This window comes from Strix uralensis, chromosome 21 (genome assembly GCF_047716275.1).
Source record: "Strix uralensis isolate ZFMK-TIS-50842 chromosome 21, bStrUra1, whole genome shotgun sequence".
NCBI classification, from domain to species: domain Eukaryota; kingdom Metazoa; phylum Chordata; class Aves; order Strigiformes; family Strigidae; genus Strix; species Strix uralensis.
In genome coordinates this window covers 12,795,256-12,809,925 of record NC_133992.1, presented here as the reverse complement: position 1 = coordinate 12,809,925, position 14,670 = coordinate 12,795,256, and the positions used below count along the sequence as shown (strand labels likewise).

At 53.6% G+C, this 14,670-nt stretch overlaps 1 protein-coding gene across 7 annotated transcripts in view; it reads right to left on the bottom strand.

Moving 5' to 3' along the window:
- The window catches only part of MVB12B (multivesicular body subunit 12B), a 66,869-nt gene that overhangs the window by 46,592 nt on the left and 5,607 nt on the right, over positions 1–14,670 (bottom strand). For all 7 annotated transcript variants that reach the window (XM_074891666.1, XM_074891668.1, XM_074891661.1 and 4 more), the window contains 5 exons: positions 13,764–13,886; positions 7,818–7,925; positions 4,512–4,608; positions 1,480–1,609; positions 1,062–1,184 (listed from right to left, as the gene is read on the bottom strand). In XM_074891666.1, the coding sequence (XP_074747767.1) occupies positions 1,062–1,184; positions 1,480–1,609; positions 4,512–4,608; positions 7,818–7,925; positions 13,764–13,874 (569 nt within the window). In that variant the 5' untranslated portion in view covers positions 13,875–13,886. The remainder of the gene's footprint in view (positions 1–1,061; positions 1,185–1,479; positions 1,610–4,511; positions 4,609–7,817; positions 7,926–13,763; positions 13,887–14,670) is intronic.

Sequence of the window (14,670 nt, the reverse complement as noted above, 5' to 3'; positions counted from 1 at the left end):
AGAGCATCACTCTCTGAAGTGACCTGTAAATCAAGACTTGGAGGACAGGACGATAGCATGACCTTTGCACACAAACCCATCCCCCTGGAATTCGCTCCCGCTGCCTCCTCCGAAATCCCAGCTCTCAACGGTTATTGTAACACCGTAAACGGGTCTGCAGCGCTAAATGCCTCCTGCAAAAATCCGTGTTCGCCTAATGAAGCCAAAGCCCAAAGGGACCCGCAGAGAACGTGCTGTCCCCTGGCACCAGCCCGGCCTGGAGCTCCGGGGACGAGCCTCCTCGGCAGGAGCCCACCCCACGCCAGGCGCTGCGTTCCCCGGCGAGCCAACGCCAGCGGCGTAAAGCGCAGTTTAACCTCTGTCTGCACTGGCTTGTGGCTTAACAACACTCTGCTTCATCCAGAGAAATCCAGGAAGCAAGCTGTCAACACAGGACTCCTGCTAGATACACACAAGCGCGTGCATCCATACACACGCACAAATATTGTCTATAACGCCGGGAAAACGACCCGCGCAGGCCCTGAGCAGGCGTCCGCCTGGGGGCACCGCTCAGCCTGCTCAGCACCAGCACTGGAGCACAGCAGTCGGGTCCAAGAAGAGAAAAAACAGGGGCAGTACCTCAAACCACGAGCGGACCAATTCTGGGGAATGAGCAGAACTTGTCTCCCTGTGCATTGAAATCTGTGTGAAGGCTTCTTCCTCCCCTTGGTTGAGGAGGGCCATCAGCTTGGCTACACTTCTGGCCCACGCCCCAGGGGTGACACACGTGTACTTTTTGGAAACTACAACATCCTGCACAGTTTAAAGCAAAGATAAGTTGTAGTTTGCTGTTTCCCTTTCTCTGGGGGCTTCTTTCTTCTGACTTCTTCACCCATATGTCTTTATACAATGACAGCCAAAGGGATTTCCAGTAGGCAGATACTTGAAAGAACGACCCGTTCCCTCGTTACCGGACCATGCCACGTAACGCTCACACTGATGTGGCACCCTGGTCTGGATTCCGCCAGGGAAGGTTCGCAAGGCAGCATCCAGCAGGAGGGGCTGGAAAGCAGAAAACGTACCTTGGCAGGTTAGGAGCTGGTGTGGAGGACGGTACTTGGGAAGGAGGAGTCGCAGGCTGGGAAGGTTCGTGGTTGCGTGGAACTCTGCCCATGCGGTACCAAATGCCCATGTTGTTCAGCTCCCTGCGTGAGCAACACAGACACATTAATGCCACAAGCAAATGCTGTGCAGGCGCACAAGTATCAGGCGCTGACGGGTTTCACAAACACCTCGGTTGGTGAGAACCAGTCTAATGGGGAAAAAAAGGGGGTTAGCTAATTCCTACATCAAGCTCAGTAAGGCCTGTTCTCAGGTAGGCTCTTCTAAGGACAAGCTTCAGTTCTTACAAATTACTACTTAGTAATTACAGGAAAAGAGGGTGCTCGGCCTTGGTCCAACGGGGTTTATGAGGAAGCTCCTGGAGCGAGGGGTACTTACCCTATGAACGTGTACTGAGGGGGGGCCTGCTTAGATCTGCCCAGGATTCGGATATCGCAGATCGCTGCCTCTGTGGAATCTCGAGGGATGAATTTAATGCACAGCCTCTTCTTTCTGAAAGCTATTTCTTCTGCAGAAACAACCCAGAACCAGAACACAGGGAGTTTTTTATGCAAGATTAGGGTATAAATGTTATTTATTGTCTTTCCAGATATTAGACAGATAATTATGGCAGGAACTGGAGCCAAAGAACAGATATATGTCAGCAAACCAGACAGTGCAGTGCCATTCAGTGACTGGAGAAATCTTCTATCAGGAGCTCTCTGTACACTGCCTGAGAGTTGTTATTAGGCACCCTGATAAACCAACACCCCCCCCCCCCCCCTCTGCAGAGAAGATAAGGCACCACGTGTGCCACAGAGTGCTGCACCACAGCAAATGGCAGGTGATTCTCCCACTGCCACGTACTTCTCACCTTGGCTTTCTCCTTCCAAGGTAATGTTTGCCTTACTGGCCGGACAGTCACATCTAAACATTCCTCCCACAAGCATCACCTCCAGGAACATACCTGGAAGCTGCTGACACAACCCGTCAATTTATTCTGCCAAGTGCTTCCAAAGAGCCAACCAAAGCACGTGGAGGAGCAGCAGAAAAGCAGATTGCCACGCACAGGGGCTGGCAGCAAGAGCCTCTGCCCAAGCCTCAGGCATCCCCAGTGCTCGTGACCTCTCCTGACTCAGTAAGGAAAACACCAAAATGATACTTCCACTGCATTTGCCCCGGTATCTTTGTAGGGATAAACCAGATTTATAAAGCAGTAATTGCTGGGACCTCCTACAGGGCAACTGTTATGTACTGACGCGTGTTCAGAGGGCGGAGGAACCTGCTGCCCAGCCCCTTCCTGCTGCGCGGCACAGCAGTTGCACTCCTTCCACGTTATCCGTCACGAAAACCCGATGCCTACCGGAGTTACAGCTCACAGGTGCAGCGAGCCCACGTGTGCTGTCTGGCCACACGCAGACACGACCCACCCCCACGATGCGTCGGCCGCTCGACAGCGGGTGGTGCGGGCACACGCAGGCCCGCGGTGCTCAGCAGCCCCCTCTCCTCACCCGGAGGAGCCCGCGGGAGCCTCGGGTCACCAAGGCGAGCTCTCCATTTGTGAATGCGGGCACTTGAAAGCCGTGACAGAAGTCTATTGATAAACTGAAAATCTGAAGTGCAGACCCCGAATGAAAAGCTGGAGAAAAACAACTACAAACAAGTGCCTGCAAAATAAAAACCCTTCAGTTTAATATGAATAAATATCCTCCAGCTTAAAAATATGCTCTGGCTTCAACAGATGGCAAGCAGCCCTGTCTCTACAGGCTCCTCCTGTTTCGTAATCCGCACCTTGGAGAAAGCAATCCATCCCGGCCGCTGGAATTTGCTGTCGCACCAGCGCCAATAAACGTGCAGAGAGTGTGAGGTGTGTCACAACCCAGCATCTGTGCAGCTGCAGTGCTGCTTCGCAGGATGGTAAATACCTGTATCCCTGAAGTCTAGTCTTCTGCTTAGCAAACTAGGGCTTTTATGTGAAGTGCCTAAAACTGATTTTAGGGGCCCAGGGTTTAAGGCTTCCACATCTGGGTCCTCAGAACCCGGTAAGGAGCACTATATTTCATTATATTTACTACACGTCAGCTGCCACTTAGAGCACAGAAACATGCACGACCACAAGTTTAACTCTGAACAAAATCAGTGCCTCTTAGCTGACTTTCACAGTAAGCACAAAGCTGACTGTTTGCCTTTGGTCTCTTCCACACTTGGTGAGAGTCTGCAGTCTGTAGTAAACTTGGTTTAGGAGCTGGATTCATTAATGGCACATGCTTAACCAGAGTTAATTTTAAGTAAACAGATTATAAACAGTCAATCGAAATGTGTTCATTCACGCTAATGGAGGCAGGGACATGCCCCACTTCATTAATACAGACAGTGCCTCTGCTTTAAAGACTGTATGGGTTGCAATCCAACGCATTTTAAATTAATTACGGACTCCTGTTCCAACAGGACTTTCACAAAAATTGCAGCAGCACGTGGTCAGTGTCCAGCGCCCCCAGGGATGAGCCGATGACTCTGCCCCGCGCCACACGTGCCCTGGGACTGTCTGGGGAAAGGGGGTGACCCAGCGGACGGGAAACGGGCTGCAGAGCCCTTCACTTCCCGGTCACGGGTTCAAATCAGAACCAGGTCGGTAGCAACTGAAAAGCCATCCCCATCTGCTGCAGGCCCAGACGAGCGATTCCCTGCAGAGCAGGCTCACGGAACTCCCTTCTCCTCCCGGCGAGGCTGGATCTCATTACCACCAAGCACCAGTACCAGCCCCGCTCCCGAGCGGCCGCGTCCCCGGGCTCCCCCGCACCCCAGGCAGAGCCACGTGCTGCACCCAGACGTGGCCCCAGCTGCCGCCACCACGACTCTCGCAGGACCCGAACACACCATGTAGGAACTGCTGGCTTCAGCGCTGCAGCAAAGCTATTTCTGCCTTGTGGAAATGAGGATGGTGTCTTCCCTGGGCATCGCCCTCGCGCCTTCTCTCAGCAAGGGCGACCGCACCCCCGCCCTCAGCACTGCCTGCCGGCACACAGCCGCGACTTGTTCACGGTGGGAGGCGACAAGCCGGCGTGTGTGAGCCCAGCACCAGAGCATGGGCCCTTCTTTTCGGCACCCGTTTGTGAACAGCCCTCAGCACAGCAGCTCTGCTCCCCCTCCGCCTAGTCCACCCTCGCAAAATGAAGGAATAAACTATTCCTGGCCCGGTGTGGTGCCGCTCCAGCAGGCAAGCTGGGGGCAGGCAGGCAGCAGATTAAAAAGCCTGAAGAGTACAGGAAAACCGAGGGCTGCATCACTGCAGGGAGCTGCCCCCAGCGTGCACAGGTAACCCCGAGAGCCGCGGTGCTGAGCACGTCCCCTTGGGCCAGGGCTCTCCCCTCCACCCCCCCCACGCAGGCACCACAGCCAAGGCCGGGGCTGAGGAACAGACCCCAACTCACGTGTGTCGATGGTCTCCTGGATGGGGATGAAGCCCACCGGTAAAGTGTCCTTGATGTCAATGAGCTTCATGTCGACCAAGACGTTGCCTAAATGACTCTTTGGAGAGAGAAAAGAAACAGTTGGCTCTGACGGTGTCACCAGATTCAAACCCAGCTCTTCTCACCTGCTGAACCCCAAGATGCCTTGTCATTGTATCTGACCACCAACTTCAACAATGGTACCAAGCCAACACTTGCAACTGTCCCCTCCACGGGAACCACACAATGATCGCCCAGGAGATACTGGACAACTTTCAGCATTACAGATTCTCACAGCTCACCCGCTGCCTTACTTCTGGATCCTCCGAAGCACAACCAAACTCTTCCCTTTGGAAACAGCAGTTCAAATCATTACCTTCCCCAACTCATCCACTAAGCAGGTCACCTTAGTTCTCACACACTCTACAACAGCAGCACAATATTTCCGTGACAGTAACAGCAGAAAGCATTATGGGAAGATGGTTCCTGCAGACACAGCCAAAGTTATTACATGTATTAGCTAATTAGTACTGAATAGACACGGTTCTAGCTCCAAACACAGGCACGCTCCAGAAGAGCGGGCCATTTGGAATGAAGAACTTCACTTGGAGTCCATACGAAATCTGAACTGATGCCTCGTCCTATTAATCAAGGCTTGAAGAGCTCAAAACACAATTCAGAATGACAGCCTCCACAACTGTTTAGAGACCAGATTTTCTTTGCAGTTCTCGTTAAAGCCAGCATTGCTGCCAATAATCTGGATTCACGTATGGAAGAAAAGCACATTTTAGTTACTGCACAGCCTTATAAACAGAAATGCAATACAGAACAATTAAAATTTCATCCTAAGCCATCAAACCACGTCAGTGTGTTTTACTGTTACTGGTTGCTAAGTACCTCCTTTAGTTTTTATCTGACAGAGTATTTCAGAAAAACCTCTACTCCCCGATTACTACCCTGAACTATTTTAAAACATATTTAAATTTGCAGCCTCTGCAATAAGAGGAGATCAGGTCTGAGCGCATTTTTCGGAGGTTCTGTGTTCCACCAACGCCTCCAGGAGGGCCGCCGCACCTGCAGCCCTGCCCCACCGCACACAAGCGTGGCACACGTCCTTTGCCCGCGCAGCCCCCACCCGCCCCTGTCCCCGCTTTGGCCAGGGCGTCTCAGAGTGAATAACGCTGGATGCTGTGAAGTGTATCAGTTAACGTGGTCCTGGCACGGGAAATGGTAGATGAAGTGGTCACTGCTGATTCATCTTTCATGTTTTATTTATCCAAACTGTCTGGCTGTGCTACATCAGCGCGCAACTTTCAGCTGAACCAACGATCATTCCTCCATCAACAGCAGGCAAGGAGAGATGCCCCGGTAAGCTTGTTAGCTGCCGAACACGGGGACCAGCACTGACGCTCTACCACGTACAGAGGAGAAAAGGGCACAACGCCTCCCATCCACGAGATGCACCACGCGGGGCCCCCTCACCGCGACACTCAAACACCAGCCACGTCCTCACTATCTGTCAAACGCTCTAAGCTGTTGAGAATGATGATTCTGCTAAAGAGACACTACAGACTGCCTCCGTTATGAACCAGGTATCTGAGGTGCATTAACTCTGCTAACTACAACACGTTCTTCAGGACAAATAGTTCCCAGTGTTTTGTTAAAAACAGAAAAAAACCCTGAGCAGTAAAACTTCCAACCCAAAGTGCAGCAACACATCAAGGTCCAGGTGAGAGGAGCCTCCTGGTCCCGGAGGAGAGCTCTAGGTCACTGCCACCGGGCAGGGCTGAGGCCTTTTCACCCTCGAGGTCCCCGTCGGGCAGCACATCGTGCCTGGCATGGCTGGGGAGGGAAAGCTCTTGCTGGGCCACAAGCCACAGCAGTACCGATCCCACAGGCAGTGCTGCTGGGGGGCTGCCCAGGAGCTCCCCAGAACCGCCCCTGGGTCTCACAGCGCTGACACGGGGCTCAAGGCAACCCGCAGTGACTCGTGCCGCAGCGGCCAGCCCTGTGCGGCCGGCACCGGCGGCGCTTCCCCACGCTCCCTGTAATTCGCTCCTCATCGGTATGAGGAACGTGCCCCCAGACTGTGCCGAGCAGAGGATTCGTGCCAAAAGCCCAACAGGCACCAACTGAGGGTATTTACACTGTCTCTGGTAGCCAGCAGTTGCTGCTATCTTGTAATTATTTCTGACAGCCTCACATTTAAGGTAGCCACAGATAAACTTAATACTCAAATCGTCACAGATCTTTCTGTTAAATACCCTCCCTGCCTATTCCGAGGCTATTATTCCTGCTACTGCAGGTACTGCAGGATGAAAAGCACAATTACTGTCCATCCACCCCAGGAAGCGATATTTCCCCTAGCTCTGGAGCTTTATTTTAATCTAGAAGCAGGCAGGGAAGCGGATGGAATAAAGGTCAAATGGTGGAAATTGGCAGCCCCCGGCTTTCCTGTCAGGACCCATGATCAGGCTCTGAAGTCGCAGCCGCTTTTCTGTTCCTGTCGTTGGTGAAAGCACAAGTACAAAATGGTATCTCCATACCCTGACAACTGAGACACTACGAATATCCAAAACACGACCAAAAGCAGGATTACCCACTAGATGGAGTGCATTCATTGTAGAATTAAATAGTTCCTCCAGAAAGGAGGAAGTTTTCACACTAGCCTCAATCAAAACCACAGTAGAAGGCATCAGGCTCTCACTGCACATGGTCTGCCCTCCTCCACGGAAGGTGTGGGCAGACAACTGCCATTAATCAGAAATTAACTTATGCTTCATAGCCACGCTAGAAGATTAGGAGAATATAGTAGTACATGCACAGTGTGGGCAAATTTTCAAGAATCAGCACCAAAACCAACAAAGAATGGAAAGCTAATCCTGCAAGAAAGTACCTGTGATGCCCCAGGATTCAGAAACTATCGTTGCCTTCACCAACACCGCCTGCAGCATTTGCTTCTCTAGGTAATTAAAGATAGAAATTCGTCAGGAACACGAGCACGCAGCGCCCACTGCTACAGCTGGAAATGCTGGCATGAGGGGGTTGCTGAAATGCAAGCATTCCCTTTTCTGCTGCTTTTATTGCAAATTTTGCCAGCGCTTTCTTTCCATGAAGAACACAGACAAAATGCAAATATCCAGTTGCTGCAATTTGCCTCCTGACTCACCCAAACTCAGTGAAATGCCTGCCTGAATTATAATTGGCTCTATAAAATGAATCATCTTATGGGCAAGAGCATATCAGGTACAGATGCAAATCATGCAGACACTCAGCAAAGGGACTTACATTTTCTTTTGAAAAGGCTCTCGTGAAGCACAGGTATCGTGTGACCTTGGATTTAAATAAGCCATCTTTCCAGAGGTCAGCATCCAAGCCATCTGCTGTTTGTGCAACCTGGAAAGAAGAGACAGAGGGAGAGCAGAGACACGTGAGCCAAGATAAAGTTAATATATGTGCAGTACTTCTTCCTCAGACCTCTTCTAATTAATGGTAGCCCGAACTCTCACAGCATCTCATTAGTTTCTTCATGAGGTGCAGTGCAGAGAACTTCCAAGAGGAGGTATAAAAAGAAGTTCTAAAAACACTGTCTCTCGGGAGCCCGTTGATTAAAGATGCTCTGACAAAGGCTATTCTAATGAGGAAACAGCAACTTTGGTTACAGTCTCCAAACAACAGTTTGGGAAAGTCAGCACACTGCGGCTCTCATTACCAGCCTCCATGCAAGGGCACGCTGGGGCACGCCGTGAGGAGGGGTCCGTGCAAACAAACCACAAACTGCCCAACCTCAGTATTATTTTTACAGAAAAGCCATCGAGGAATTCTGGCTCCCAGGCCAAAAAGCGGCATCCAGCAGCCAGGGAAAGCCCCAGTCCCTTGTGGACTTCAGCAGTGGTGCTGCGTGTGAGGACGCGCCCCACCAACGTCCCTCCCCAACACAACCCTGCGGCCAGCCCCGTCGGTGGCACGCACTGCACCGGGGCCACGGAGCGGAGCCTGGGCCCTCCGCTGAAGGGACACAGGCCCGCAGGAAGAGGAAGTGGCCTGGTTTAAACTATTCTAGCTACTGAGAAGAAAAACTGACTGCATCCCAGCCGAAACCAGGACAGCACGGCAGAAGAAGGAGGCCTCAGCCCCGAGCTGATTATGAGGAGTGGGCACGAGGCAGCCGCACGCCCCGGGAAAGGGCTCTGCTGCACCAGCAACGGGGCGCTCGTCCTGCACGGGGCGAGCGGGGAGGGCCCCTGCCCCAAAGGGTCTTCGTCAAATGGGAGAGGAGACACGGAGGCGAACACGAGGAGAAGGCCAGCGGAAAGGAGACCACCCCACCAGACTCGTGCCCGACTGACGGCTCCCAACAGGAGACTCCAGCGTGGTCTGCACTACGCAGAAGCAGAGCTGAACTTCTGCCTAACGCCTCTCAGGTGGGGGCAAACCGCCCCGCTGCAGCTCTTCCAAGTCTGATCTTAGGGAACTGAGCAAGACCTCGGCCCCAGAGCAGCCTGATCACAAAGAGCTGACATTTGTTGTTACTGATTGCACCCTGGCTCTGTCGAGCAGAGAGCGAGCAGGGCACAGGAAGGAAGAGATGTGTGCTGGCAAGACCCTCTGGATACCCAAAGCACACGACGGAAAAGCGTGTTTATTGTCTGATCCGCGAAGGGAGCGAAGTGCACGGGCTGCTCTCGGCAGTCCAGCAGCCCCTGCTCAGCTCAAGGCCGCGTACGACACACGCAGCTTTTGCAGTCAGGCTTCTGCAAAGAAACACGCATCATTTTTAAAATTTTAAAACAGGATTTCGGCGGGATTTTTGGTTTCTTTATTATTCCTCAAATTCAACTCTTCCCTAAAGTGCTGGTTTAGGAATATATAAAATCCACCTGCATCTCTCCCCTGTGGGTAAGTCAGTCCTGGTGAAAAGATATTCAGAAAACAGACTGCTTCGAAAAGCTGTTGGCATATAGGGACACTTGGCCTGAACTCCAGCCCTTGTTAGAAACAGTTTGAGGGACTACAACCTGATTTAATCACTTTGTTAATTAATATGGTTCAAGGTCTATATTCCAGCTTTTCTTGTGTTTTGTTTTCTTTGTTCCCACACTAAAGATGCTGAAAATCCACCAGGCAGCAACAGACGCAGTCTGCAACTGTAAAACTGGTGCTATACGAGTTGCTGTCAAACGCACTTTTTACCCAACCTCTGCACGCTTTAGGAACTTTACGTTACTTATGACAATACCAAATATTTCTGGAGGTGGAAGCACACGGCTTCAGTTGGTTCCACCTCCTGTACAACGCACTGCCCAGGGCACCGCTGGATCACAGCTGGCCGAGACATCCGAGGGGCCCCCGTGCTGGCACTGCACCCCCCTGTAGCAAGGGGGGCTCGGCACCGTTATCCTCTGACCTAATGAAAAGCCCCCAAAACCTCCAACCTGCACCACCCCTCCTTTTAGGAAGCACCCTGCCACTCTAACCCATCCAGTATCTAGTTGGAGGACCAGCTGGTTCCACAGGCAGGCACAGCAGCCCAGGGCAGCCCCGCGCTCCCCTTCCCGACGGCCTGGCCTGGGCAGCGCGTGGCAGCACCTGACTCCTTGGCTCCCTGGAGCCAGCAGCGCCCGGCCTGGCCCTCGGGGACAGGGTCCCCGCCGAGCAGCCGCTCGGGCCCGTCCGATGCTCCTGTCCCAGCAGCACCAGGCCAGCCGCACCGAGCCACCTGCAGAGCCTCGCAGGAGGATGCGAGCAGTGGAGCCAAAAGCAGCTGGGGATAAGAGCTCGCCAGCCCCGGGGCCCCCCGGAAATGCTGTCAAAACCATTTTCCTGCTTCTGCCGAAACGCAACAGTCGCAGGCGACATCCCCAGCGATTCGCCCCGAGAGCTCTGCCGCCACATCATCCTGCTGAAGACTTTTTCCAAGCCTGGAGAAGGTAAGCGTGCAGCAACTTGTCAGAAAACTCATGGGGAAAGAAAACAGAGCAATACAAACAGGAAACTTCTTGCCTCATCGGCTGGGCTGCCGCAGGCAAGGAGGATCCCCAGCACCTCTGGGAGCAGAGCCTCGGCAGCGTGCCCTCGGCGCGGCAGCGCAGGAGGGGAGCCGAGGCAGGACAGGCACCGCGCGGCCCCAGCTCACCGAGCCCTCTGCTTGGCGAGGAGGCGAGGAGTGCGTGGCACGGAGGACGCGCTCCCAGCACTGGGCACCCACAGAATCATCCGGATTGGAAAAGACCTTGAAGATCATCTAGTCCATCCCCGGGCACAGGGAACGGCCCAGCTCCTCGTGCAGCCGGCGCAAGGTGCTCCTCAGCACACGCTACGAACAGACAGACCTGGCACAGTGACCCCCAGTAAGGAAGGTGCCCCCCAGCCCACCCCTCCGAGCACAGGGTGACCTACCCGCTGCCCCACAGTCACTGTGGGGTTACTGCTACCACGGGATGGACCTCTGGCAACAGGCCCCCCCACAGCCGCCTGCCCCGCAGGGCTGGCCCGGGGCAAGCAGCATGCTGGGGCTCTGGCCCAGAGCAAACCCCACCACGGAGCTGGCGCTCAGCCTGCAGCAAGGAACCCAGGAACCACACCTCTCCTGCCCCGGGCGCCCTGCCTCCCACCTCTCCTCCCTGCCCTCCCCACCCATACACTCAGTCCTGCCAGTTTGGGCAGATTTTCAGGAATCTAAGTTCAGACACACTGTACGTTTTGGCAAAATCAAGTCTTTGGTGTTTCAGCTGTTAAAAGACCTGGCTAGTCATCACAAGTGTCAGGAGCTGGTTTTCAAGCAGACACAAAGGCCATGAGATTTCTGAGTAATTAAAAAAACTGAGGGAAAAAGATCTCTGACCCATTTGCCAAGACTCCCCCAGGTCTGGTACCCCGGGCTCGGCCGCACCATCACCTCCAGCCGGGCGGTACGCTGCACCCTGGGGCTCCACGTGAGCCTGGGAGCCGTCCCGGGACATTCCCGGGCATTTCACTCCCTCCTGGGCTGGAAGCAGCCCCGCCTTTGCTTCTTTTAAAGAGGAGCAAAGGGAAAAGGAAGTAGAAGAATACAGTGGTGGTTGTTTATTGGAGAATGAAAGGGAAACTGGGTAAAGCCTATAACTAACATGGCTGTCTCAAAGAGAGAACTGGGTACTTCATCACAAAACCCAAAACCAGTGAAACTACCTGATGTCAAATTCATCACTAGTAAGTGGAAATACTTTCCCGTGCAACTCTGATTCCACCTGTGGAACTGAATGCTGCAGGGCTGTAGCAAAAGGCAAAGTGATCAGGCCCCTAAGGGGACTACAACAACCACCCAAGAAAAACTGGTGCTAACGCTTCCCAGAAGACGAGAGGGGTTCTTGCTTTCCGGGTGCAGCCTGCGCCTCTATCAGGGCTTTAGGGAACACGCTCCTAGGATGGAGCTCACAGCTGCCTTCACCGAGGCCGCACACCCAGAAGCGACACCCAAGTGTCGGTGTCTCATCAGGGAGATGCATGTCTGGAGAAGCACAGCGCCGAGACCGCCCCAGCCCGCGCGCTGCCCACGCCTCGGAACACGACGCTCTCCACGGCACCGAGAAGTCCGCTGCCGCACGCTCGGCTCTGGGCCAGGCTGGGTTCCGGAGAGGCGACGGGGAAGCGACAACCCCGCAGAGCACACTCTGCTCCAGAGCCCCAGCTGGCACAGAGGAGCCGCTTCCCCGGGCACGAAAACCACGGCCCTGGGCGCCACGTCCCGCGGGCTCGGGCACCAGGACATCCCGGCCCAGCCGTGCCGTGGGAAGGACACCGGCCGCAGCTGGCAGCATCCCGGCGCAGAGCCAGACCGCTGACGTGCCGTCCACGAAGGAGGAAGCGTGGGGAAGCCGCGCTTAGGCTGACAGCAGGCACTTCCCCACGGCCCCGGGGTCAGAGGAGAGCTCCTCGGGAACAGAGAGGAAGGCAGAAGAACCAGAGGAAAGGCAGCCTCCTCTCTGTGCCCCCCAGGAGAGATCGACCCACATTCACAAGCATTATTACAACACCCCCGTAATTGGATTAAGCCACAGGAAGACTCTTTTATCTTGTTTAGTTTAAACTGCATTAGCACCAGAGCTCCCTATTAAACCACAGCCAGGCTATCTGGGGTGAGCGCTCTCTCTGCCCAGTCATTTAGGCAGAATGCAATTCTGTTATCACAACTCTCACATTGTCCCATGCTCCTTTATCAGGCCAAGCAGCTAATTACACAGCCTGGCTCAGCCTGGTAATGAGCACTCAGAAAAACGCAGCAAATGCAAAAACCTTCCAGGCCTTCAAGGAGCCTTTTCACAGCTCCCTCCCTTGTGCCCTTACTTCAGCCTGATCCATCTTCTTCCTTCTCACACCGGACAGGGCACACAACGATCCACAGCTGAAAAGGTGTGAGCAAAGCCCCAAGTCAACTGGTTCCCACTCCCGACCACGCAAGCTGTGTGACTGGAAACCCAAGGTGCGATGTAGCACAGCTGGAGCAGGACACACAGAGAGGTGAGCAGATGGACTACGGGCCAAATCTTTCCACACAGAGCTCTGCAAGGTCAGTATTTTATGATATTTCAGTGTTTGGGACACTAATCTATGGGGAGAAAAATGATGCTGTTGGTCACACAGCAACTACTCCAAGGAACAAGCAGCTGTTAAACAGTGACCTTCCTTTAACCATTCACATACTCATCTCAGCTGTACCCAGCTGCCTGCTCCTGCTGCCCAGCCTCCTGCCAAAGCTCAGGTTAGAGGTTTGCATTCCGTCCATCAAAATCATCCCTGCAATTTCGGCTGGATGCAAAACTCCTCGCTTCCCATTCTGGAGCTTATCATCATCATTGTGCAGTGCCGATATGTGGGATTAAACAGCTGATGCGGGATCCATTTATTCAGAGATATAATTTGTGCAATACTTAGGACTCCTTCAGGATGAATGTTACTAGGATTATTAAATTTGCATGCCACAGTGGCCAGCTGTTCTGAAAACCCCTCCTCCAGGTAATTATGCTTCTCCAGAGTGGCACAGATGAAGGAGCACGACTGCACCCCCAAACCTCCACTGAGGGAAAGCACTAAGTGCTGTGGGCTGAGAGGTGGGCAGCTGGATATCAAATTACTTCTTAAGGCACACATCTGAAGGCAAGCCCTCTCTGGAAAAGATGCTGTTCCCAGCAAAGTAAAGGCTCATTAGTGCAGAACCGAAGCGTTAGCAACCGCAGCTGAAACAGCTCTACTTACAACATCATAACCGGTGGGTGCTCGGTTCCGGGACGCGACCACCCCAACGCCCGTGATGGGATCCATCGGCAGGTCGGGCAAGGCATCGGAGAGGTCTCGCACTTCAGGCATGATGGACTGATCCTGAAAGGAAGGAGCAGAATTAAAGGGCTGCGGGGCAGCACACCCCAGCAGGAGACAGAGAGCACCCAGAGCCTGCATGCATGCCACAGAGCCTGTGCTGACACACCACAGACTGCCAAGTTAAACACGGGACTAGGCCAGACACACCTTCTGCACTTTCATTTGCTTTTGATAAGAGGGTACGTTTGTGCAGTGCCCAATAGGTTTGGAATTTGGGCCAGAAGTCTCTTCTGAAATTAATTTTGTTGTTTCCAGGATAGTTAGCATGGGCTGGTCTCCATCTAGCAATGATGGAAAAATCAAAGCTCGTTCCCTTCCCTCCCAAACAGAGAGCAAATTTCATCCCCGACTCAGGCAGGCTGAAGCTGCTCTGCCATTTTAGAAGAAGATTTCTTGCTGCTTAATGGCTTCAGTGGGAGGTTCCCCCTCCACTATGGGTGTCAGACACGCCAGGGGTTCCCCCGCGAGTCTTCAGCCCCCTGGCACCCTCCTGAGCCAGACCATTTTCATGTAGCAGCACAGATGTATCTGGCGCTGTATGCAAAACCACGCTTGCTGCAGAGAGCCTCAACACCAGGGAACACAGACGAAGCGGCACGGGACGGTCTGATGCAAAGCAGACAGAGGCCTTGAGGAGGCCCGAGCATCTTCCAGGAGAAAGAGGAGACATCACCGAGTAGTTCAGGGCAGGGAGATACGCAAAGTGGGACAGAAGCAGGTAAGACCAACCAGTTTTGGAGAGATGCTGTTGCAGGAAGCAGGAGAAGACAAGCGAGCTGCTGAA